The sequence below is a fragment of the Pleurodeles waltl genome, chromosome 10 (genome assembly GCF_031143425.1).
Source record: "Pleurodeles waltl isolate 20211129_DDA chromosome 10, aPleWal1.hap1.20221129, whole genome shotgun sequence".
Lineage (NCBI taxonomy): Eukaryota > Metazoa > Chordata > Amphibia > Caudata > Salamandridae > Pleurodeles > Pleurodeles waltl.
The window spans coordinates 99,964,749-99,989,238 of NC_090449.1; the positions used below are offsets into that span (position 1 = coordinate 99,964,749).

Genomic DNA, 24,490 nt, shown 5'->3' on the forward strand with positions numbered 1-24,490 from the left:
GATCTGCTGGAGAATTTGGGGCAGAGGTAGTATCATCAGAAAGGCATACAAGAGTCTTGAGTTCCACTTAAGGCAGAGCGTGTCTCCGAGCGAGAGATACCTTGGAAACTCGAACACAGAGAAGTGCTGACATTACGCTACTAGGCTGTTGTTAACAGATCGAGACAAGGTTCTCCTCTATCGCAGAAAATATCTTGCATCACCTTCAAGTGCAACTGCCACTCATGACATCGTCCGCCCTGGCATTCACGATCCTGCCAGGTGGTTCACCACCATGAAATTCCTTGGTAGTCTAGCCATTTCCAGAGGCACAGGACCTCAGGGCATAGGGTCCATGACCACACCACACCCTATTTATAGCAGTACCAAATGGCGGTGGTATTGAACCAGCCTTCCCTTGATGAATGGAAGGAAGGCTTTAAACTCCAAGGGGATGCCCTCAGGTCTAGAAGGTTGATATGGATCCAGGATTTTGCCAGAGCCCAGAAGGCTCTGATCTCCACTTCTCCCAGATGGCTACCTTAACCCAGAAGCTCCACATTGGTTACCACTGTCAGCTCTGGGTGGAAAAGGGGGAGGGGTCTGAAGTTGACCCAATTGCAATTTATTAACCCCACTGCACATCTTTTGTAGTCCTTCTGGAATGTGACTGTGTTCAGAGAGATTCCCATGAAATTGAGCTCACTAAGTCTTCAGATCCCACTACTGAGATTACATATGGCACCTGGCATGCTCGACCTCGGTGAAATCCAGGACTAAGGGTGAAAGATCGGGATCATAGCCGGATTGTCCTGGTCTCTCCTGAAATATGGCACAAAACTGGACTATGTTCAGAAAAGTTCAGATGAACGGGAGGTTCTGAGAAGGAGTGAGGTGTAACTCTGCCCATTGATAGTGATCCCAAAGATGACAGGGGGTTTGCCATAGTCTAGAAGTGGTTGACGGCTGCCCGGAGGAGCCAGTCATCAAGGAAGGTGAAAACTGGCACCCCTGGTCTCAGATGCTGTGCTGCTACCATCACCATCACTTTCATGAACACCTGATGGAGGCTGGTGACACCAAAGGGGTGCAGAACAAATTGAAAATGCTCAGGTCTCAGCACAAACCACAGGTTAACGCAGATGGGCCTGCAGGATGGGTATATGAAAATAGGCATCCTGCAGGTCCAATATCACCATCCAATCTCCAAGGTCTCCAAGGTCTAGGGCACACGAGACCTGGGCTAGGGTGAGTATTTTTAATTTCCCCTTCAAGAGGAAGGCATTGAGAGGGCACAGCTCTGAAATAGTAAAACGGCCAGAAAGTAGCGGAAATAGCCACATTGTCCTACTTCTAGCACAGGCACCCTTTCAATAGCCCCTTTGGACAAACAGGCTTGCACTTCCTGCCGCAAAATGGAGATATGGTCCTTCATCAGTTGCTGAGGGGGGTGGTGCAAAAAAACACAGCGAGTGAACGAAATGCAGGTCATAACCCCACCGAACAATTTGCACGACCCACCTGTCTTTGTTATGGCCTGCCAACCCGACAGGAATCTGTGAATCCTGCCTTTCACCAGATGGCTGTGCTCCATTAAGGGCATGCTACAGGAGTCTGGCAGGTGGAGCTGCAGATGGGTAGTGGACTGGGTGGTTGGTTGACCTTGACCGCAGAAGCAGTGAGGACCATGGGCTGGACCGTGAAATTGCTCAGCATCTTGTGGAGTTTAGACAGGATGGCGGTCTGGGGTTTCTCTGCCGAAGCTGTAAAAGGACCCATAGGACTGTTGCTGCTGGCTCAGTAGGGCAGATAAGCTGTGGCCCTGCTCTCAGGGCAGATAAGACCAGAAAGCGTGCTGTGGCCCTGCTCTTCTTGAACCACTTGAGAGCAGAGTTTGCCTTGTCCCCCGTACAGGTGGGTCCCATCGAATGGCATATCCATGATGAACAGCTGGACATAGCCTGAAAAACCGAGAGACCACAACCAAGCATGGGAGATAATGGCAACAATGGTGCTGATGACCCGCCCAATGTAATCAGTGGTGTCCAAGTCACAACAAACTAATAACTGGGCCGCATCATGACAGTCCTGTATATAGCCCCTTGACAGACACCTGGGAGGATTAGACCACTGAGTCCAAAGCGTGTGAGAATAGCGCCAAAGCAGGCAGCTGTCATTGATAGACTGAAGCACCAAGCTGGTGGATTAGCAAATTCTTTTCTCAAATCCCTCCACCCATATTGACTCTCTGTTGGGGGACTTTGCTGGGGTTACCTTTGGTAGCAGGAGCTTGCACCACCAAGCTTTCAGGGGAGGGGTGCCAAGATAAAAGCACTCTGTTGTCCGGGGCTGGGCGATGGCATCGTGCTATCTGGTGGCTGACCAGGGGGCCAGAGCAAGGGTTGGCCTATGCCCCTAACAAAGTGTCTGTAAGGGGTTTGTTGAAAGGGAAGGGGGTTCAGTGGATGTTTGCCCCCACTGAAAGACTTCTGTAAGAACATTGGTCTTTACCTCCAAGGTGGGGAGCTGAAGGTCAAGCATTTCAGCTGCCTGATGCATTACCATGACATAAGAAACACTCTCTTCAGTAGCTGGACCAGGGGGTGAGAGGAGCTCTGACTCAGTGGAGGTATCAAGGCACTAGCCTCCTGTAAATTGTCATACCAACACCAATCTTATCACCCACGTCATAATCGTCAGAATCCGTGCCAAACAGGAAATGCAGAGTATATGTTCTCTCTTGTGAAGGCTCGGTGGAGGAAGCGGAGTGTCTAAAGCAGACGGCACCACCTCGGAGTCAGGAGTCAGAGAGTACAGTAGGTACCTCGTCTTCTGACATCGATGGATTAGGCACTGGTGTTGAAGTTCTGGGAACCAGCATGGACCATGGTGCCAGAGGATGATTTAGAACTGCAGCTGCAGGCAGCCCGGTGGTGGGCTCAGAGGGTCCAACTGGTGCTAAGGTTGATCCTGCCAGTGGTATTAGATGGAGGACCTCTTGGTTCGCAGTGGGAGTCGGCAAGGATCCAAAGAGTAGGAGCGTGGCCTAATGGAACTCTTTAATCTGTTTTAGTGCGATAGACAGTCCTGGAAACTTGGGTTGCACCAGAACATGACAGGGTAATATGTCGACTGAATTCAGGAGGGAGATTGAGTAGTATGGCGCAGCCCCCGTGCAGACTCCGAAGATTGAGAGTGACGGGAAGGGGGCGAGTCCATCTTAGATTTCATGTATTCTTTCTTCAACTTACCTGATGGCTTTGATCGAGACGAAGACCAACCCTTGGAACGACTCCTGTGACTTTTGGATCTGGAACGGGACCGGGGTCGAACTTCCAATTTGGAGAAGGGTTTTCCTGTGCTTGGTGATGTAACGACCCACCTGACGGTCTCAAATGGCTTCTGGGTTCATCAGGGTACAATCGCCTCCGGCCTTAGAATCGTGACTCGCAACCCCAGGCATCACAGGTAAACCTGGTAAACATCTGTCACAGACATTTGTTTGTTACAGTTCCAACAAAAATTAAAACCTGTCTTTTTGAGAGGTGACATTTTCGTTGTACACTTAGTTTACAATTTTAAGAGGTAACATGTCTCAAAGAGCTCCGGATAAGCATCTAGTGACACAGTACACAGGAGTGGCTGTATAAGGTGAGGAAATATGCGGCTCGAAGTCTCTGTCAAGAGAGAGTAGTAACGTTGGTGCCTTTGCCTGTAGTGTGACTAGAATTTACCTTTGTCTTCAAGTCCAAGTGCTTTTCTTTAGTCTCAGTTTCATTTTCATTCTTAACATCTTTTTCTCAGTGATGCTCAATCAGAAAATAACCTGAGAAAAGCAGATGTGCAATTTTCAGCACAGCGCCCAGTTTTAGAACTGTAAGCCTTAGTGAGAATGATCACCTTGACTTACAGTTATACCATGGCTATAGAGAAATGCAGCTAGCTCTGCTGTGTCGATGACACCACTAACTGGTTTGATAACAATAATTCTTCTTGAATCACCTCTTTCTCAAAGTCTTGCCTGCACTCTCTAACCATAAAACTTTCTCAGGTTGTGCACTATCTCTCTGTCACAGTGGCCTAACCAGGCAACAGTACTAATAGTTTTTAACAAACACTTTAGCTGCAGCAACCCTCAATTTTTTGCCCACTACATCCTTGCACTTGCACTCTTTGTCGGTAGGAACAGAGGATTCTCAGACTTAAGCGTGCCTTCTTCTGACCACAGAGATTATGACAGAGCACGGCTTAGGATCTAACTTTAAGAAATTAGGATCTTGCTGAGGTGGTTTACATTTCTTCAACAGGTGTGGTATTGCAGCCTACCATTGCTAGTGTAAAGAACTTAACTTCAACATTCTTCAGATTCTGAATGATGCTTTGTTGACCATTATCCATTACTATTAAGACAAGCAGCTGAGGGTTTTTCAATGGTATATTTAGCTTTAGAACTCCTCTGTCTAAGAAATCCTGGAATGTGTTTGTGACAACCATTGATGCAGTCCTAGAAGGAGAGCCAGGCATAGATGTCAGAGTGTAAGAGGACGGTGAGTCTCCATTAACCCAATAAACAGATGTGGAAGAAGGCCTAGAAGGAGATCTATCACACCTATGCTTCTGTTAGTAACACTATGAATGACAGCATCTCTACTTCTCCTCAATTTCTGAATTTCTCTCTCGTGGGATTTTTTTGACAGACAGATGCACAGTGGACACAGAAAGTTCTGCTTTTCATGCCTCTTTTTCTCTTTGGACCCAAGTTCCTCTAACTTGCAACGTAGTCTGAAGTCTTCTCAAACTCTTTAGAGTCCTTCTTGACAACCTGGAACAGAAAACACTCTTTTGTGGAGTGGGAGAATGGAAGATAGACCACACACACCTAATGAACTCTAGCAGCCATTCTTCCCCAACTGGAAGGGTACTTCACAAAATATGAAGGCACAATGACAGAAACACTACTGGGAAAATACTAGAACTTCAGAATGGAAATAGTCTTGACTGAAATCAAGAATGAAAAATCCTGAGGAAAAAAAAAATCATCAAAAGTAGGTGACAAAAACGCCCAAAGTATTTGAAGAAAGAACTTCTTCTTTGAGGCTAATTGCTTGTACAAGGCATCATGAGTTTGGAAGCTCCTGATCTCTTAATGAGGCAGGCTGCATTTTAAGCCATTCAATAGTAAAGCCTACAAGAATGCTATTTCCCTCGTAATTTAAACAGTCTAGGCAGCAGCTAGGGTGTAAGTGCTGCAAAGAAGTCTTGAAAAAGGATTTATTTTCTGAACAGTCTATTATTCAGAACATGTTGCCTTGACAGATTTGAGAGGAGAGAGAGAAAACATGTGTGTGTGTAGCATAAACATCCCTGTAAACTTTGTTTTTATCAGTGAATTTATGTTTTTTATTTTTTAACGTGAAGTAATTTTCATTGCTATACATTAATACAACCACCGCTGCACACAGCCTTTCACCGTGTGCAGCGGCGGTTGGCTGCAGAGCCTGGCCTGCGGCCAGTTCCTGCAGCCAACCCATAAAACAACCCCCATGGCCCCCTCTTCCCAGGCTAATCCCGTCCCTGGGGACCCCATCCTATGGGGCGTGGCCTATTTTTTTTTTTTGGGGGGGTAGAGGGGCCCTGCGGTTCCCCTCCTCAGGCCGACTGGGCGTAGCCTAATTATTTATTATTTATTTTTGGGGAGGGGACCCCCGTCCCCTGGGGCCCAACATATGACCTCAGTGCCCTCCAGGGTACCCAGTCACAATGCTGGGGACTACTGGGGAGCCTGAAGGCCCCCACGGTCCCTTCTGGCTACCCGCCTCCCACAGGAGCCAGCAGTGCTGTGAGAGCAATTGTTTCCTGAAACAGAGGAAACCTCTGCTCGCAGTGACCGAGAGCTGTTTGACATCTCTCCCTCGCTGCGAGCAGAGTGTTTCCTGTGACTAAGCAAACAGCTATGTCCCAGAAGTGGGCACACTGGGACATAGTAGGAGCCGGCCCTGGGTTTGGTGGTCCCTAGGGCCATCTTTGGCTCCTTGAGGGAGGAGGTGGGCCATCATTGGCTCCTTGAGGGAGGAGGTGCAGCCCCCTTACAACGAATAGCCCCTGTGAGGTTTTGGTTCCTGGGCTCAGGGTATGGGGGGCCACGCACCTCTCCCTCACTCCATTACAAAACTGCCCGGGGAGTAGGCGTTCCCTGGGGCTGCACGCCCGCCCCCGCACTCAATTTTGACAATGCCCCGGGGAGGTGGTGGTCCTTGGAGCTGCGGCCCCCCACACACAATTACACAAATGCCCAGAGGAGGGGGTGGTCCCCGGGGCCAGACACAATTTTAAAAGGGCCCTGTGGAGGTGGCGGTCACTGGTGCAGTGGGGGGCCAAGCAGCCCCATCCCGCTTACAAAATATTAATGTCTCCGGGATGTGACCTACCCGGGGGCTTCAAAAAAGCAATTTTGCAACGTCATCACAAAATCGCTACAAAAATTTTTTTGAAAGTACAAGTTACTTACCTTCGGTAAAGAAATATCTGGTAGAGACATTCTAGTTGCAGATTCCTTACCTTTGAATTTCCCCAGGCGTCAGACTGGTTCCGGAGATTTTTCTTAGAGCAGTACCTCTGCACGCCGTCAGGTGGCATCGGTCGACTCCGCTGACGTCGTGCTCGCCATGATGATGTCATGGTTGTATATAGGCTCCACCCCGGTGCACTGTCAGTTTCTTTCCACGCCAGTATCAAGGAGCCATGAAGAACACTGAGAGTGGTGCGCCAAAACTAGGGCCCTCAAGGGAAAGTTCCTGTCCCTAGAAATCAGTTCGAAGTGGGGGGAGGATGGGCGGGTCGGTAAGGAATCTGCAACTAGAATATGTCTCTAACAGATATTTCGTTACTGAAGGTAAGTAACTTGTACATCTGATAGAGACTTCTAGTTGTAGATTCCTTAGATACCCGAGCAATGCCATCCCCAGTGGTGGGCCTGCGAACCAAGATCACACCAAAAAGTCCTGCAGGACCGAACGGCCAAAGCAGTCATCCCTTCGGACCTGATTGTCCAGGCAGTAGTGCTTAATAAAGGTGTGCAGAGATGCCCACGTTGCTGCCTGACAAATTTCCAGGACTACAACGCCCCGTGCTAGTGCCGTGGTAGCAGCAGTAGCTCTGATGGCGTGAGCTCCCAAACCTTCAGGAGGTTGCTTCATTTGATTCATAAGTGTACCCATCTGGAAATGGTCCTCTTCTGCACTGCCTTCACGTTCTTTGCACCCACATGTCCCACAGAGTTGATCGTCCGCCTGGCAGTCTTTGGTACGATTAAGATAGAACACCAGTGCTTCTCTTCCAGACGGTGGAGTCTCTCCTCCTCATGAGAGGGATGTGGGGGTGCATAAAAGGTAGACAAGGTGATGGACTGTCCACCATGGAAGGATGTCATTACCTTAGGTAGAAAATAATCCCTTGTGCGAAGCACCACTTTGTCAGGCTGTATGGCAAGCCAAGGTGGCTTAGATGACAGAGCCTGGAGTTCACTAACTCTGCGGGCAGAAGTAATGGCAACTAAAAAGACAGTCTTTATAGTCAAGAGCCTGAGAGGACATTTGTGAAGCGTTTCAAACAGGGTACACATAAGGTAAGTTAAGACTGGGTTGAGATCCCATTGGGGCAAGATGAATGGGATAGGAGGAAAGGTGTGTGAGGCCTTTAAGGAACCTTCCAACTATGGGATACAAATAAGGAAGGCTGATCAGATAGCCTTAAGAAAGCAGAGATAGCAGAGATATCCCTTAAGAGTGCCCAAGGTGGAACCTTGCCGGGCAAAGGAAGAATAAAGAGAAGAACTTGAGAGAGAAGAGCAGAAAGAGGATCGACAGAATTGTCGATGCACCATGCCACAAATTTCTTCCAACGACAGGTGTATACAGTTTTGGTTGAGGGACGCCTGGCTGCCAAGATAACGTCACAGACTTCAGGTGGCAAGTCAAAAGACGTCAACTGTTGCTGCTCAATCTCCAAGCAAGAAGTCACAGAGTTGACAGGTTCGGGTGGAGGACCTTCCCCTGCTGCTGCGACAGAAGATCCTCCTGAAGGGGCAGTCTGATCGGAGGAGCTATTTCCATGTTCAAAAGCTCTGGATACCAGACTCTTCGTGCCCAGTCAGGAGCCACCAGTATTACTTGCGCCCAGTCTTGCCTGATCTTCTTCAGAACTCTGGGCAGAAGTGGTATTGGCGGGAAGGTGTACAGGAGGCCTGAATTCCACTTGCAACGAAAAGCGTCGACGAGCAAGTGCCGCCTTGGAAACTCCAACATGCAAAACAGCTGACATTGCACGTTCTCTATGGAGGCAAAGTAGTCTAACCAAGGTTCTCCCCACTGCAGGAAGAGACCTTGCACCACCTTCGGATGGAGAAGCCATTCGTGGTCAAACATGCATCGTCGGGTGAGTTTGTCTGTTCTGGCATTCAAGAAGCCTAACAGGTGTTGAACCACCAGGGAAATGCCCTGATGTTCCAGTCAAGTCCAGAGATGAAGGGCCTCTTGGAAAAAGATCCACAACCCCACTCCGCCTTGTTTGTTGCAATACCACATAGCGGTGGTGTTGTCTGAACACCTGCACTGCTTTCCCCTTGAGGGAGGGAAGAAATGCTTTCAATAATCAATGCTAGTCGAAGCGCTCGGAGCTCCAGATGATTGATATAGAGCCCGGTTTCCGTCGGAGACCAGATGCCTCTGCTCTCTGCCTCTCCCATGTGGCCACCCCATCCCAGGAGTGACGCATCTGTCATGTACCTAAGATCTGGTAGGGGAAAGGAGAGGGATCTGCTCTTGACCCAATCCTGATTTGTTAACCACCACTGCAGGCTGGACCTTGTCGGAAAGATTCCCCTGATTCTGCGCCCACTGGAACTTCAGGTCCCACTGCAGAGTCCGCATATACCATCTGGCATTTTGAACCAGCAGGATGCAGGAGGCCATGATGCCCAGCAGCCTCAGAGTTATTCTCACCGAAATCCAGGACAGAGACTGAAACATCGGTATCATAGCCCGAATATCCTGGACTCACTTTTCAGGAGGATATGCCCGAAACTTCACTGTATCCTGAACATCCCCGATGAAAGGGAGTGTCTGAGAAGGAGTCAGGTGTAACTTCGGCATGTTGATAGTGAACCCCAGCGAATGCAAAAAGGTTTGCAGTAGTCTGGAGCTGGGAGACGACTGCCTGGGGTGAGTTCACCTTCAACAGCCAATCGTCGAGGTAGGGGAAGACTGGGACCCCTAACCTGTGCAGATGAGCTGCCACCATCACTTTAGTGAACACCCGAGGGGCACTGGTAAGGCCAAAGGTGAGCCCTGTAAACTGAAAGTGCTCGTAATCTACCACGAATCGTAGGTAACGTCTGTGGGCTGGCAAGACGGGAATGTGGAAGTATGCGTCTTGCAAGTCCAACGCTACCATCCAGTCTCCAGGATCAGGGGCAGATAGGACCTGAGCCAATGTCAACATTTTGAACTTCTCCTTTTTTAGGAAGAGATTGAGGGACCGAAGATCTAATTTAAGTCGAAGACCTTTGTCCTTTTTCAGAACCAGGAAGTAGCGGGAATAGCAACTAGGACCTACTTCTGGCAACAGTAACCCTTCTATAGCTCCTTTGGCCAAAAGGGCTTGGACTTCCTCGTGGAGAAGCGCCATGTGATCCTCTGATATCTGACTGTATGAAGGTGGCATGGCTGGAGGAGATGTCTCGAAGGGGAGGGAGTAGCCCCTTCGGACAATTTGGAGGACCCACCTGTCCGACATAATGGATTGCCATTGGGGCAGGTGATGGCGTATCCTGCCACCTACTGGCTCCTGATGTACCTGTGGATTAGGAAGGCTTACAGGATGAAGAGGGGGTGAGGGTGGACTGGGTGAATCGCTAGCTCCCTGATCCCTGGGAATGTGGGATCCAGCGTCCGTGGATGCGCAGGGGCTGTACAGCATGCGTGGGTTTGTGGCCTGGGGGAAAAGGACACTTTTGGGTGCCCCTTCCGTAGCCACGATAGGGGCGAATGGCGAACTGCTGGGATCTAGGTGCGGGCGTGAGGCCAAGGGACCGGGCCATGGCTCGGGAATCCTTGAAGCGCTTGAGTGCTGAGTCCGCCTTTTCTCCGAAGAGACATGTGCCATCAAAGGGCATGTCCATCAAGGATTGCTGGACATCCCCCGAAAAGCCATTCTCAGCTAGGCCTGGCGTCTCAATGCCACCATCGATGCAACCGATCTGCCCAGAGTCGGTCGTATCCAGTCCACAACAAATCATGAACTTAGCTGCATCCCTCCCATCTGTTACGGTTTGGGACAGGACAGTCCAGGCCTCCTCCAGAACTGCAGGCAGCACTTGCGCGACCGCATCCCAGAGAGTATGGGAATAGCGGCCCAAAAGGCATGCAGTGCTCACGAACCGCAGTGCTTGACTGTTGGAAGAAAACAACTTCTTCCCCAAATTATCCAGTCTTTTTGATTCCCTATCCGGGGGTGCGGCAGGGAATGCACCAGATGAAGAAGAAGCCTGGATGACAAGGCTCTCAGGCGTGGGGTGCTGGGTAAGGAATTTCCAGTCTGACGGCGAAGGCCGATGGCGGTGGGCAATCGTCCCATTCACAGGAGCCCCTGTGCTGGGTCTGGACCAAGTACCTAAAAGGTCGTCAGTCAGTGCTTCATTAAAGGGTAAAAGTGGCTCGGAAGACCCCGGCTGAAGCACATCGGTTAGGATGTTAGGCCTGACCTCCACAGAAGGAAGCTCGAGGTCCAGGACCTCAGCCGCCCTTCTCACCACCATAGAATAAGAAGCACCCTCCTCCGTAGCCACGCTAGGAGGAGAGAGCATACCAGTGTCAGGGGAGGTGTCTAAACCACTGGCATCACCCAAATCCTGCACCCAGTCCATTTGAGGGTCAAACTGGTGTTCTAAAGGGTCCAGCGTCCCCTCCATACCTTCCCCGTATCCATACCCACAAGAATAAGGGTCTGGATCAACCCTGGGCCCAGGAGAACCCATAGAGAACAGAATCGGCGCAGATCGACGTTGTTACGGCTCCGGATCGTCGGGTATGAGGATGGGATCGATGTTGACTGTGGGCACAACTGATGTTGGGAGCGTCAACGTATGACCCGACGCCGGGGAAGGTCGTCGTGGCATGACCAGCGTCGGGACGGATCCGCGATTGGATCCGGAGGGCCCTCCGGAGCCGTGGCCGAAGCCGACGGCTTTGAAACTGAGGGGACCCCAATCGACACACCTGTGCCTGAAGGCTCCGAAGGTGAGTCGGACTGGCCAAAAATGAGGCGCATGGCCTCGTAAAATTCTTTAAGTTGGGTGGGAGTGGCTCCGGCTCCCGGGAAGTCGGGGAAGTGCGGAGCCGACCCAGAAGAAGGCTCCATTGGCAGAGGCCTAGAGCATCGACGCTCTTCCCGTGTCATGTCATCCGATCAACGGGGTGAAGTCGAAGAACGCCTGGTTCCTTGTTGTTGTTTTTTTTGGTTTTTTTACTTTTTAACTGGTTGAAGTGTTGGCAACCAATAAGAACTGTGCATTTGCCGTGCACAAGCTCCTAATCTTCGCAAAGTCGTCGAGGCCAGAGATGGACTGATTTACACCAAATCAGCAAAAGCACAATCTGTGTACTGAAAACTAGCACTGGGGCACTTTTTTTGTAAAAGTTTGTGAAGATTCATCAAACGGTGCCAAAGATTTGGCAAGTCAAAAATGCTTTTTCTATTGAAACTATAACTAAAGCTGACAGGTGGCGCGAGTCACCATGTGTGCTGCGAACCATCACTGGGGAATTCTAAGATGTTTTCGGGTTTCCATTCGCTCAATTATAACTAACCTTTAACTATATTTTTTTCTCGATCCCCGCTCAAATCACACTCGAGGGAATCAAAATGGAGTTTTGCCCAACCATATATTGGTGAATTTTAATCACCTAAGTTATTCAGCCTCACACAAAACATTCCTGATAACCATGCGATTGAACTTTGAGTTAATATTTTTAAATCATCTGGTACCCTGATTCAATTCCATAAACATTCTCTTGCACCAGAACTCTTTTCTTCAATGGATCACTTCACACTAAAACTCAAGCATATTCGACTTCAACTCTACGTCTCGCAAACTATGTTCATCTAAACTTTGTAACACACTCCTGATAGCCATTAAAGTTTATTGATCACTCTACATAAAATCCACAAAAGCATATAAATACATGCATGCTGTGAGAAACTGAAAAAAGGTAAATAAAAGTTTTTTAAATGTGGGCACACATTTTTTCATGTTTACATTTTATGGGTTTGTTAAAAACTATCACATGCAAAACAATTATTAAATATCAAATGGAGTAATTTTACTCATAGATAAAATGTAAACAAAAACTGCTCACTTAATGCAGGAAAAATAGGAAACCCTTCAGTTGAAATTACCAGCATACCACTACATGTACACTTAACTTTTAACCTAAATTAGCAAATTAGTAAATCGTTACTCAAGAACTTTGTTGTGCAGACCACATGCAATAAACACAGCAACGTTACTCAGTACCATACTATTTTTTTCAGGTGCATGCAAAGAGCGATTTATCTGTAACAGTATTCATTTTCAAGAGTAATGTGTCTTTTTTTGGCTTCAAATGTATTCTCCTAGCAGGTTGATGTGTCCACACATGTCAAAGAATCAACTAAACTGCTATTAAAAGAACCGTCCCTAAGGATATTATACTCAAAATATGCTGATGTTCTAAAAAAATGTCTTACCTCTGTTATAATAAAGAAGTCATCGCCTGGATCTCCCTGAACAACAATTTTCTCTCCATCTTCAAATTGAACAGGTTCTAGTGCGTCAGCTACTGTCAACCGTTCCCATTTATCCAATGATTCTAAGCAACCAAAACAAGAAAATATTACTAGCAAAAATATTTCTGTCAGTGATATTAAAGTTTTCAGTGGTAGACAAAATACCAAATGTATTTTTTCTATAGGAAAGAGTGCTGCAAGTGAGTCGGCAAAATTCCACTGTTGTTAAGCTCTGAAATGTTTGTAAATGGTATGACAACAGGTCTGGAAGGAGACGACACTCGGGAAAAATCTGAGGGGGCTGAGATGGTCTTTATGATGACTCCCGGATTAGAGAGCCAAGCCAATATTATAAAGTTTGCCGCAGCATCATCACCATCAAACAATTTATTCAGCTAAAAAGAGCTATAAAAGTGTACCTCATTAAAACAATTCATGTTGCATATACAATGAGAAAGAACACAGAAAGCAATAAAATCACATAAGACTGTTCGCTTTCGCTATCCACAAAATAAATACAAATAAATATAGACTGTTTAATTAGGCTATAATTGATATTTGGAACATAACTCATCCAAGTCCTCCTTATGAAGTCTGGCTTGCCTCTACAAGAATAAGTCTCTCACCTGCTTCTTTGTTTGTACCTCTATACTCTTCTGGTTATAGGAGAGCTCCAACAGTCCCAAAAGTACAAGGCTATTCTATTTTTAACACAGTTAATCTAGGGGATTGCCATAGCGTTGTCTAAAGAAAGACAATATCGTGTAGTCTGTTTATGAATTCCCCTAGTTACTTACCCAAAGAATCCTGTCTCCCATGGGATCCAACCCCACCTCATGAAGGAAGGTGAGGAGTGAAAGAAAGCCAAAAGTCTACACAAGAATTTGTTTTCAACCTGCTATAGTTAGTTATCATCTTTGCATCACCTACCCTCTGGCATTGTATTACCCTGGAGTTAAGTAAAGAATTGCAATTTAGATTTGAGTCAAAGAGAAAACCCAAATAGGAGAAAGTTGTCACTTTAGAGATTACAACCCCTCCCAATTGAAATTACATAGTTTTGATGTTTTGGACCAATTCGCATGGGAAAAAACTTACCAAGATTAGTGTTAAGGTCCAACTCACCCATAAAAGTATAAAAAGCATCAAGGATAAGCTGTAGGACATTTGCTGTTCTTAAAATTAAAACTCAATCATCTGCATAAACTAAAATTGGCATTGCACATAATCTCATTTGTGGCAAACCTTTCCCTACCAGATATAAACATTGTTCTAGGCCATTTATGTAGACAAGTAAAAGCAATGGGGCCATCACACAACCTAAACGGACCCCTAAAAAGGATTTAATCATCGGCTACCCCTTCTATCCTGTATCTAATCCTAGCCACTGTGTCCCAAAGTATCAGATGAAGTAAGCCGATAGAGTCAGATCTATCTCCGTCCCCTCCACCCAAAGTTTTGCTCCATTAACCATGTCTAAAGCACAGGAGAGGTCCATAATGCTAAATGAATGGATCCTCTCCTGACACTGACATACTTCCCAATTACTAAATGAAGGTTTAAGCACTGACCAAATCTGGGCGAAAACCATCCAGCAATCTAGACAGAACCTACTTTTCCTCTAATCAGACCTGTAGTATGACAGCCAAAATCATTCCTAGTATTTTGAGGGAGCTGTATAGGAAGGAGATTGGGTGATAACAGCATGGAGAGTGTCTGTTTGCTTTTTTTTTCAAATGGGAACTACCACAGCCTCCTTCCAAGATGATACAAGTTGCCCGATTATGGCAGCCCTGACAACTTTAGATAACAGTGGAGCCCAAAAGGGTACACTATACAAAAATCTAATGGCACATCGTCGGGGCTAGGGGCATTTCTCAAAAGGCTTGAGTTAATAGCAACAGTCACATCCCTTACCTCAATAGTATCAGAGGTAGAATCCTTACTGCTCATATTAAAAATGTTGTAAAAATGATCCACCTATGCCTGAACTAGTACAAAGATCCCATCAGAGGCCTTTGTTAACCTGATAGGAAAGGCTGATTTACCACCTTCCAGAAGGCAGAGCTATACGCATTTTTTGCTGCTTCCTCCAGCTCTATCAAAGCTTTCCTTCTGAGCTTAGGTTTTTTGGTCTCATGAATTTCTTTGTATGGTCTTCTGGACACATCATAACTACTTTAGAATGCAGCTGTTTTGATAAAACTGATTTAAATTACTTGTGTGCAGCTCGGCAGACTTGGTTAAACCAGCCCTCTGGGGAGTTATTTTTGGAGGGGATTGCATACAGTGAGCCCCTTAGCCTTAGATGTACATAGAACATTAAAAGCCTCTGGAATATTTTCAGGGCATTCACCAGGAGAAGTCAGTATTGTGATTGTGCAGCTAATATCCTAAATAAACCTATGTAATAATTCCTACTCATCTTTTCTAACCCATTTAACCCTAATGCCTTTATTGAAAGTCTGTAATAGTGCCAAATTCTCCTCATGCCTGTGGTCATCGTATAAGTATGGATCAAGAACCATGACACGCGGATTGTGATCGTTCAAGTAGGAGACGTCAACATTACAGTCCTTCAGTAAAGAATTAGATCCAAAGACAGCATTACAAAAGCAATCTCACAACCACTGCCAATACCTTTGTAGGTAAGGGAGAGGTGACTCTCCGTCCTATATTTTCTAGCAAATATCAGATTTTTAGACATTATGATCCTATTTATAGCCTCCCCATTTAGGAAATGCTAGAAATATAGCATGTCCATCCTTTCCCGCGTTTCTATGCCACATTTCGATGTTTTACTTTTGTCACACAATCATATATTAAAATCTCCCACTCAAATTAGTAAGACTGGCTTAGTGTTTCCACCATCATCCAGTTCATCTATCACTGTGGTAACATGAACATCAACAATATTACTATAAAAATTGGGCAACATAACATCAAAGGAACTGGAGATCTACAAGAGTACTAGTTGATAACAGAGATTAAAATCAATTACTTTTGCAAGTATTCATTTGACTGAGCTCAGGGTAACCAAGCCTCCTCTGGCTCTCCCTGCCCATGATGGAATGGCTGGACTACACAAAACCATTGGAAAACCATTTATGCAAAATTCCTCAGAGGCCCATGTTTCTTGCAAACAAAACAAATCAGTGTAATTAATGACATAACCAGTCAGATTTATCAACTTTGAGTGGATACCTGCAATGTTCCACGAAAGAAGCATAAGACCCGGCTTTACATCAAGGGACCCCAGGGGTATATCCTTGGTGTCTGCCAACCTCAATGCAGTCTTATCCTTAGGGACCACCATCTAGGTGCAATAAATCCACCATTCAAGATTCAGCAATATTCTTACATCACCTCTAATCTCACTTTGGGGCAGAGTCAATCCAGGTCATCCAAGGGAGTTAATGCACCAAATCTGTTTCGTAGTTCCACAATGAATGTTGGCTTATCATTTAGAAGTTGTGAGGCTCTTGAAGCAGTATGGGTGCCTAAAAGGGCTGTTGGGCTGTAAAAATAACGGAGGGGCAGGGCCAGAATTGAACCTGTTACTTGTTTCCCTTTGTACAGATGACTTAAATGTAAGTTTACGATACTAGGGGATTTAAAGTTGATGACGGCACAGTCACCTGGTACTTCCTTTTCACCAATACTAATCCAGGGAGTTCTTCTTACCATAAGCATGTCTGCTGAGAGTTCGTATGGCAAACCAGTATTTGTTTTTAAACAATGAATTATCTTGTTTTTTAAGCGGGATAATCTTCCTTCAAGGTTGAAGATAATATTGGTACATCCTTTAGAACTACTGCACTCGGGGTACACTCCAGGGATAGCTGAGGATAAGCATTTTTTTCTGTTTAAGGAAATCCCTGAATCTCCACATTTAACTAAAATTAAATTACAGTTGTTTTCAATGTTATTTCCGGCACTCATTCTCACTGCAGGATAATTAACTTCCAATCCAGGCTCAGAGGGCATGACCTCCCAACTCACAATAATGCTATTCTCTACCTAAGCAGAATAGTTTGTTTGACTTCCCTGATATGGGCATGATTGTTGGATAGGAACCTTTAGTTCATCAAGCTCAGAATGTAGCTCTTTCTCTGACCCTCTTCTCGCCCTGCTAGGATGTGTACGAGATGTGTTGGCGTCCACAGGTTTACCGCAATGGAGTTGCTATTGGAGAATCGTGACATCGCTTTGCACCGGGGAAGCCGTCAAACCCCAGCTGTCCCTGTCTGGCTAAAAGGCTGAGTTTCTGTGGCACCAATAGTGAGATATATGCTACGTTGTTACCACCCACATCCAGGCCAAGAGACATCTAGCAACCATTCTGGCACTATTTGTTACAGCATGAACCACAAGAGTCAGATTAAGTTGCAGCATCCAAAACGGTCAGTTACGCCACAACCTCTGTTCTTTATTGTTCGGTGCTAGGTATACCGTCTCTACTGAAAAGCCTAAAACTACACTGCCTACTGCTATCATTGTACACATGTTTTTGCAATGTATCAGGATGTGGTTCTATTGCCGTATATTTTATCTCTGAACGGTCCTGACTCCAAGTTATTGTATTAAGTATGGCACATTCTCCTTTAACCCGAGATGTAGGCTGTCACTTGTGTGGTTTCTATGTGTTTAAAAATGATTAATAAAATTCACCTAAAAATATGTAGCTCTTTCAATTCTGAAATATCTCTAAACAAAAATAATTTTAAATATCTCTAAACAAAAATAATTTATCACAGTCTCCAACTTGTCCAAACAGTTTAAGAATGGGATCATTAAGTGAGATTCCAAATCTGACAGATCCTTTGAATATATAGCCTTCAGGTTATTAGTTTTTTTTTTTTTTTTTTTTTGGGCCCATTCGCTCCCCGGTTCTTGCTCCAGATCTTGGAGAAGGAGAGGATTCAGTACCTCTTAGAGGGACACAATCCCCTTTCTGCATCTTCAAAGGAGGAGTAGAAGATGTTAAATGTGCCACCTCAAGTGAGCCATCCCCCTGATCTGCATCTCCCACCAGGCATTCAGAGAGAGCCAGGGATACATCTAATAAAATTCAACTTTATTAGCAATGCAAACTATTAACAGGGGCTTTTATCCTCAGTACAACTACTGGTTATGGGGCTCTGGTGGGCCATGGTCACTCCAGAGGATACTTTCTTAGAAGCAGTAATTGTCTCCTCTACAGAGCTAATCTCCGAGTTAATGATCCCAATAGCGCTAGTCAAATATTTAGTGATTGATCGCTGACCCTTCTAGTGGGCAATTTGCTTTTCTCTTGTCAATAATGCAGGTGCTCCACAAAAAGAAGAACTATATAGACAGCAAAAGCTAGTTACAGTTACAATAGCTTCCTGTATCAACAATTTGGACCAAAATCTGCTGGCCAAAGAGAGGGCCCAGCCTCAACCAGGCATGAACATGCACAGACAGGCCCAGTCCTCACCTGGACATGCACCCTGGCACGTTCCAGGAGGTCCACAAAGTTTTCATTGCCCCATGTGGCAGAAAGTAGTAAAGCCCCTCCTCTTTAGGGCTCAAGCAAGCTGTTTGTTGTTTTCCACTGGACAGACCTTAAGGCTGCAATAGTTTGCCACATTTCCCCCAGTCCATTCACAATCCCCACACTGTAGCAACATAAATATTTACAGTGATTTTCATAAGAGATTCAAGCAAGTAAATATATGATTATCAGTGGTATCAGGTTAGGAAAAGTCATTAAAATTGAATACATTTCATAAATAATAATAAATATCACTTTATATATATTTCAGGCCTTTTCCTAGATCCTTGAAGTTGTGAGATGGCCTAAAGGTGTCAAAAGGGGGACTGAATGAGTTCCCTTATGACTGAGACACTAGTTACTGTGTTAGCATAGAAAGCTGAACCTCCAAATCTTCCGTAAGTCTCCCTAGTAGATTAGTTGAGCAGTCAAGGCCTAATATAAAGGCTGAGATGGGGAGCCTGAGACCAGAAACAATAGCACGATTATCACCTCAAAATAAAGATGCACTATCCAGCCAGGGTTATTGCTTTACATTAGGAATTACACATTATTAACACCTTAAGCTATCAAATAGCAAAAAATAAAGTCAACAGTGTCATTATCCATAACATAGTTATGACTGTAAATAGTTTAGATGGGTCTCAGGGGGTTCGAGAACCAGTTTGGGTACACCTTTCAGGGCTGGTGTTGGCCCGACTTTTTATTTATTTATTTTGTTTACAGGTCCTTTGCACTTAATTTTTTTTTTTACAATTATTTTTTAAATTTTCAGTAAACATAAGAAATAACAAAACAATAAAGAACAATACGTGCCATAAGTATCATGAGGCGCGAGCAAATATGAGTTTGCCACACACGTTAAAAAGCATTAAAAATATGTGCAAAGAGCTGTTCAAAGGTTATCTTCGTACCATAAATCCAGAATAAAACTTAAATTCAACAGTATGTTTTGACATTAGGAGAAGTTATCCAAAAGTACAAATGACAATGAAAAGAACCATGCTATCATATTGACACCATACATTAACCTAGTAATGCGAAAGGAGGCATTTATTGATTAAAGAATTGTAGGTCTCAAGAGTATATTCCATGAGAGAAATAAAAGAAACAGAAAAAAGAAAAGAAAAAACAAGGAAAACCATAAGAATAAAGAGAAAGAAAAAGACAAAAAATAGAAATAGAAATATTTAACTGCAGTAGGAAAATAGACAGAGTGGTAGTGAAGAACAAGTTACTTACCTTCGGTAAAGCTTTTTCTGGTGGATGCACTAGCTACCTGAGGATTCCTCACCTTATGAATTCTCCCAATGTGCCAGCATTCGATGGGAAATCTTCTTCCCAGCTCTTCACGTCGATGAGGACGTCACAACTGCACGGCTCCGCACACAACTCCGTCTCACATCACCGTGGCAATAAGAGGTCCTCGCCGGTGTGCTGACGTCAGTTTCACCTATTTTTTACATGCCTTTGAGGCGAACAGGTGAAAACCGACCTCACAATAGCTCAAATAAATACATACATATAACCATATTGATGTAACACAATTACAACAATAATTATATAAAAATTAATCAAAACATATATACACTTGTAATACAAAAGTCTTGGAATGACCAGACAAGCAACGGGGAGGCTGGTGGTACTGTGAGGAATCCACAGGTAGCTAGTGTATCCACCAGAAAAAGTGTTACCGAAGGTAAGTAATTTATTCTTCTGATGGACACAACTACCTATGGATTCCTCACCTTATGAACAGAGTCCCAAAGCAGTAACATACTCGGAGGTGGGTGCCAGACTAGTCACACCAAGAAATCCTGCAACACAGAACTAGCAAAATGGCCATCCTTTCTGACCTCCAATTCCAAGCAATAGTGCTTCGCAAAGTATGAAGGGAAGCCCAAGTTGTCGCTTTACAAATATCTACCACTGGCACACCCCTAGCCAAAGATGAAGTGGCAGCCTTAGCCCAGGTAGAATGAGCTCTAATACCCTCAGAAGGAATGTTCTTTGCTAACGAACAACAGATCTTAATGCAAAGAATGACCCTCATGGATATGGTTCTTTTATGGACAGCTCTGCCTTTCATCTTTCCTACATATCCAACAAGGAGTTGGTCATCCTTTGTTCTCTCAATATAGAAACTGAGAGCCCTACTGGGGTCCAAGCGATCAAGTCTTTCTTCCTCTTTTGAGGGATGAGGAGGGTAGAAAGATGAAAGGGTACTAGACTGCCCCATCTGGAAAGGAGTGACAACTTTAGGAAGAAAAGCTGCCCTGGTTTTCAGCACCGTTTTGTCAGCAAAGAATGATGGAAAGGGAGGTTTGACACTAAGGGCCTGAAGCTCACTCAGACGTAACGGCTATAAGGAAAACTGTCTTAAGGACCAATAATCTTAAAGAACAAGAATGCATGGGTTCAAAGGGTGAACCCATTAAAAAAGTTAAAACCAGATTTAAATCCCACTGAGGCATAAGAAATGGAGTGGAAGGAAATGTATTTGTTAAACCTTCCAAGAATCTAACAACAATAGGTGATTTGAACAAGGAAAGTTGATAAGGAAGGCAAAGAAAGGCTGACAGTGCCGACAAATAGCCTTTGACAGTCGCAACTGCACAACCCTTCTGTGCTAACGTTAAAACAAACAACAGAACATCAGACAGATGGGCTCTCAAGGGATCAATTTGTTTCTCTCCACACCAAGCCACAAATTTTCCCCACCTGCCGGCATAAACAGTCTTAGTGGAGTGTCGTCTGGCCAATAAAATAACATCCACTACCTCCGGTGGGAGAGAGAAAGCACTGAGAGTGCCCCATTCAATCTCCAGGCATGTAGGTGCAGGCTCTGGAGGTGGGGGTATAGAACCTGCCCCTGCGACTGCGAGAGGAGGTCTGCACTGAGAGGGAGATGGAGCGGAGGGCACAGTGAGAGATGGAGAAGGTCCGTGTACCACACCCTTCTCGGCCAATCCAGAGCTATTACAAGGACTTGAGCCCAATCTTGGCGAAACTTCCTCAGAAACCGAGGAATCAAGGGTATGGGGGGAAAACGCGTAAAGCAACTGGTCGCACCAAGACATCTGAAACGCGTCCCCCAAAGCTCCCTGCACCGGATACTGGAGGTTGCAGAACGACGGGCAGTGCACGTTCTCCCGAGTGGTAAATAGGTCTATCTGCAGAAAACCCCACATCCAAAAGATGTAAAGGACCAGATCCGGATGGAGACGCCACTCGTGATCGGCCGAGAAATGCCGACAGACTGTCCACAAGTACGATGAAAACTCCGGCCAGATAATTTGCTACAAAGCAAATCCAATGGTCCTGAGCCCAGGACCAGAGCCGCAGAGCCTGTCTGCAGAGAAGGTACGACCCCAGTCCTCCCTGCTTGTTGATGCACCACATCGCAGTAGTATTGTCCGTCAAGACTTGAACGAAGGGACGGGAGGAAGACCTTGAGAGCTAGACGTATTGCCCGCAATTCTAACAGATTGATATGAAAAGTCTGTTCCACTGGAGACCAAAGACCTTTGATCTCCAGGTCCCCCAGATGAGCTCCCCACCCTAGACTGGAAGCATCCGTTATGACCGTGGCCACCGGAGGTGGTAGTGAAAACGGCCTTCCTTGGGAAAGGTTGCCGTCCACAGCCCACCATCGTAGATCCGCTGCAGCATCTCTGGAGATTGATATCGACTCCTCGAGATCCCCTTTGTGTTGAAACCACTGCTTGCGGAGCCACCACTGAAGAGTCCTCATGTGCCAGTGTGCATGAGTGACCAACAGAATGCAAGAAGCGAACAAGGCATAGGACCTTGAGGACTGAAACAAACGCTCCATTTTGAAACATTGGAATCAACGCCTGAATGTCCTGAATCTGCTGAGGCGTAGGATAGGCCCGATTCAATGTTGTATCCAGTACTGCCCCTATGAACAGGAGGCGCTGAGAGGGCTCAAGGTGAGACTTGGGCACGTTTATTGAAAAGCCCAGACTGAACTACAACTGAGGTGTCATTTGCAAGTGACGCAGCACGAGCTTTAGAGACTTGGCTTTGATCAACCAATCATCCAGGTAAGGGAATACCGATATTCCCTTCCTCCTCAGACTTGCTGCAACCACCGTCATCACCTTCGTGAAGACTCGAGGTGCTGAAGTAAGCCCAAACAGAAGGACCGCAAACTGGTAGTGTTGCGACCCCACCACAAACCGGAGATACTTCCTGCGTGACTTGAGAATAGGGATATGAAAGTAAGCATCCTGCAAGTTGACAGACCCCATCCAATCCTCTTTGTTCAATGCCAGAAGCACCTGCGCTAGAGTCAGCATCTTGAATGTCTCCTGCTTGAGGAACCAATTCAAAATCCCCAGATCCAGGATAGGTCTCAATCGACCATCCTTCTTGGGGATCAGGAAATATCTTGAATAACAATTCTGACCCCTTTCCTGCTCTGGAACAAACTCACCTGCGCCTATTGATAACAGGATTTGAACCTCCTGCTGCAACAACAGGAGATGGTCTTCTGAACAAAACGAAGGACGGAGAGGGATGGGAGGGGGAAATTCCTGAAAAGGAAGGGCATATCCTTTCCTCACAATATTTAGAACCCAGGAGTCTGATGTGGCTAACTCCCACTTGCAGAGAAAAAGACGTAACCTACCCCCTACAGGAGAAGTGTGACTCAAAATGGGTGGGAAACTAGTACTGCTTCCCTTATTGTTGTCCCCCAGAGGAAGAGGATGATGCAGGGTGCTGCTGGGTAGCCCCTATTGTCCGAACCCTCCCCGCCCTCTAAAGGATCTATGTGGAAGGCTAGCAGGCTGTTGGACTGTGGACTGGGGTCTCCCACGATAAACGGCTCCACGCCCAAACCACCTGAACCTCCGAAAGGACCTGAAAGGGGTAGTAGTGGAAGCCTGTAGACCCAAAGTCTTCGCTGTGGCCCTACTGTCCTTGAAGCACTCTAGGGCAGAGTCAGCTTTGGCTCCAAACAGCTTTTCTCAGTTGAAAGGCAGGTCCAATAGAGTGGTCTAGACATCTGTCGAAAAGCCAGAAGACCTCAACCATGCATGCCTCCTGGTAGTGATTGAGGTACCCTGGCCACTGAGTCTGTAGAATCCAGACCAGACTGGATAATCTGCTTAGAGCGTCTGACAGGAGCTCACCAAACTGCCCCTGCATATCCTGCGGTAAGTCTGCAACTACAGCTTTAGCCGCATCCATCAGGGCGTGTACATATCTCCCTAACACACAAGTAGCATTTGCCGCTTTCAGGGTCATGCTGCAGGATCAAAAAGTCTTCTTGGCTGACTGCTCCATCCTCTTGGACTCTCTGTCCAAAGAAATAACAGGGAAGGAGCCTGGTGCAGAACGTGCCAAACATGAGGCCTGGATTACTAAATTCTCCGGAGTCGGATGCTTTGATAAAAATCACAGATCTCCTGGAGCCACCCTGTACCGTCTTGCAACAGATCTGTTCACAGCTGGCGATGACACAGGCTTCCTCCAAATCTCCAATATAGGCTCCGTAAGAGCATCATTAAATGGAAGCAAGGGTTCTGCTGAAGCCGAAGAAGGATGCAGGACCTCGGTCAAAATATTCGTTTTAACCTCAGCTGCCAGCAACGGAAGGTCCAAGAAATTCGCCGCCTTCCTGACCACAGAATGGCCACTTCCTCTGTAAACTCCCCTGGAGATGAAAGATCCCACTCCGGGAAAGTGTCCGGCCCACTGGCTGAGGCTAGGCCCTGATAATCCCCCAAGGACTCAGCAATCTCTTCTTCCTCTAGCAGCTGTCTTTGGTACTCTTGTTCTTCTAAGAGCTTCAGTGCTCTTCTGCGCGACGTCAACCTGGCCTTCAATCTTGGCGTCGACCGAGTTAGCCGACGTCGATGACACCGGCTTCAGGACCGATAGACGCGGACCAGGAGAAGACGGAGACACACTACGATCCAAACCGGATCCATCTGGCGCCAGAGCTGATCCCATCAGCGCCGTGGACACCTGAGACTCCGTCATCCGCGTCAACTGTGTATGAGGCAACATCACCGGCGCCGCAGGCCTATAAGGCGATGTCATTGGCGCAGTAGGCCTATGAGGCGAAGTTATCGGCGCTGAACCAGCACCCTCAGCCGTATAAAAAGGCATGAACGGCGCCGACTTATAAGGGGCTGGGGA

The 24,490-nt window shown here is 46.2% G+C and overlaps 1 protein-coding gene across 2 annotated transcripts in view; it reads right to left on the reverse strand.

The window, feature by feature from the left end:
• Nucleotides 1-24,490, reverse strand: part of PRKAR1B (protein kinase cAMP-dependent type I regulatory subunit beta) — a 524,789-nt gene that overhangs the window by 109,900 nt on the left and 390,399 nt on the right. For both annotated transcript variants that reach the window (XM_069209839.1, XM_069209840.1), the window contains exon 9: nucleotides 12,763-12,884. In XM_069209839.1, the coding sequence (XP_069065940.1) occupies nucleotides 12,763-12,884 (122 nt within the window). The remainder of the gene's footprint in view (nucleotides 1-12,762; nucleotides 12,885-24,490) is intronic.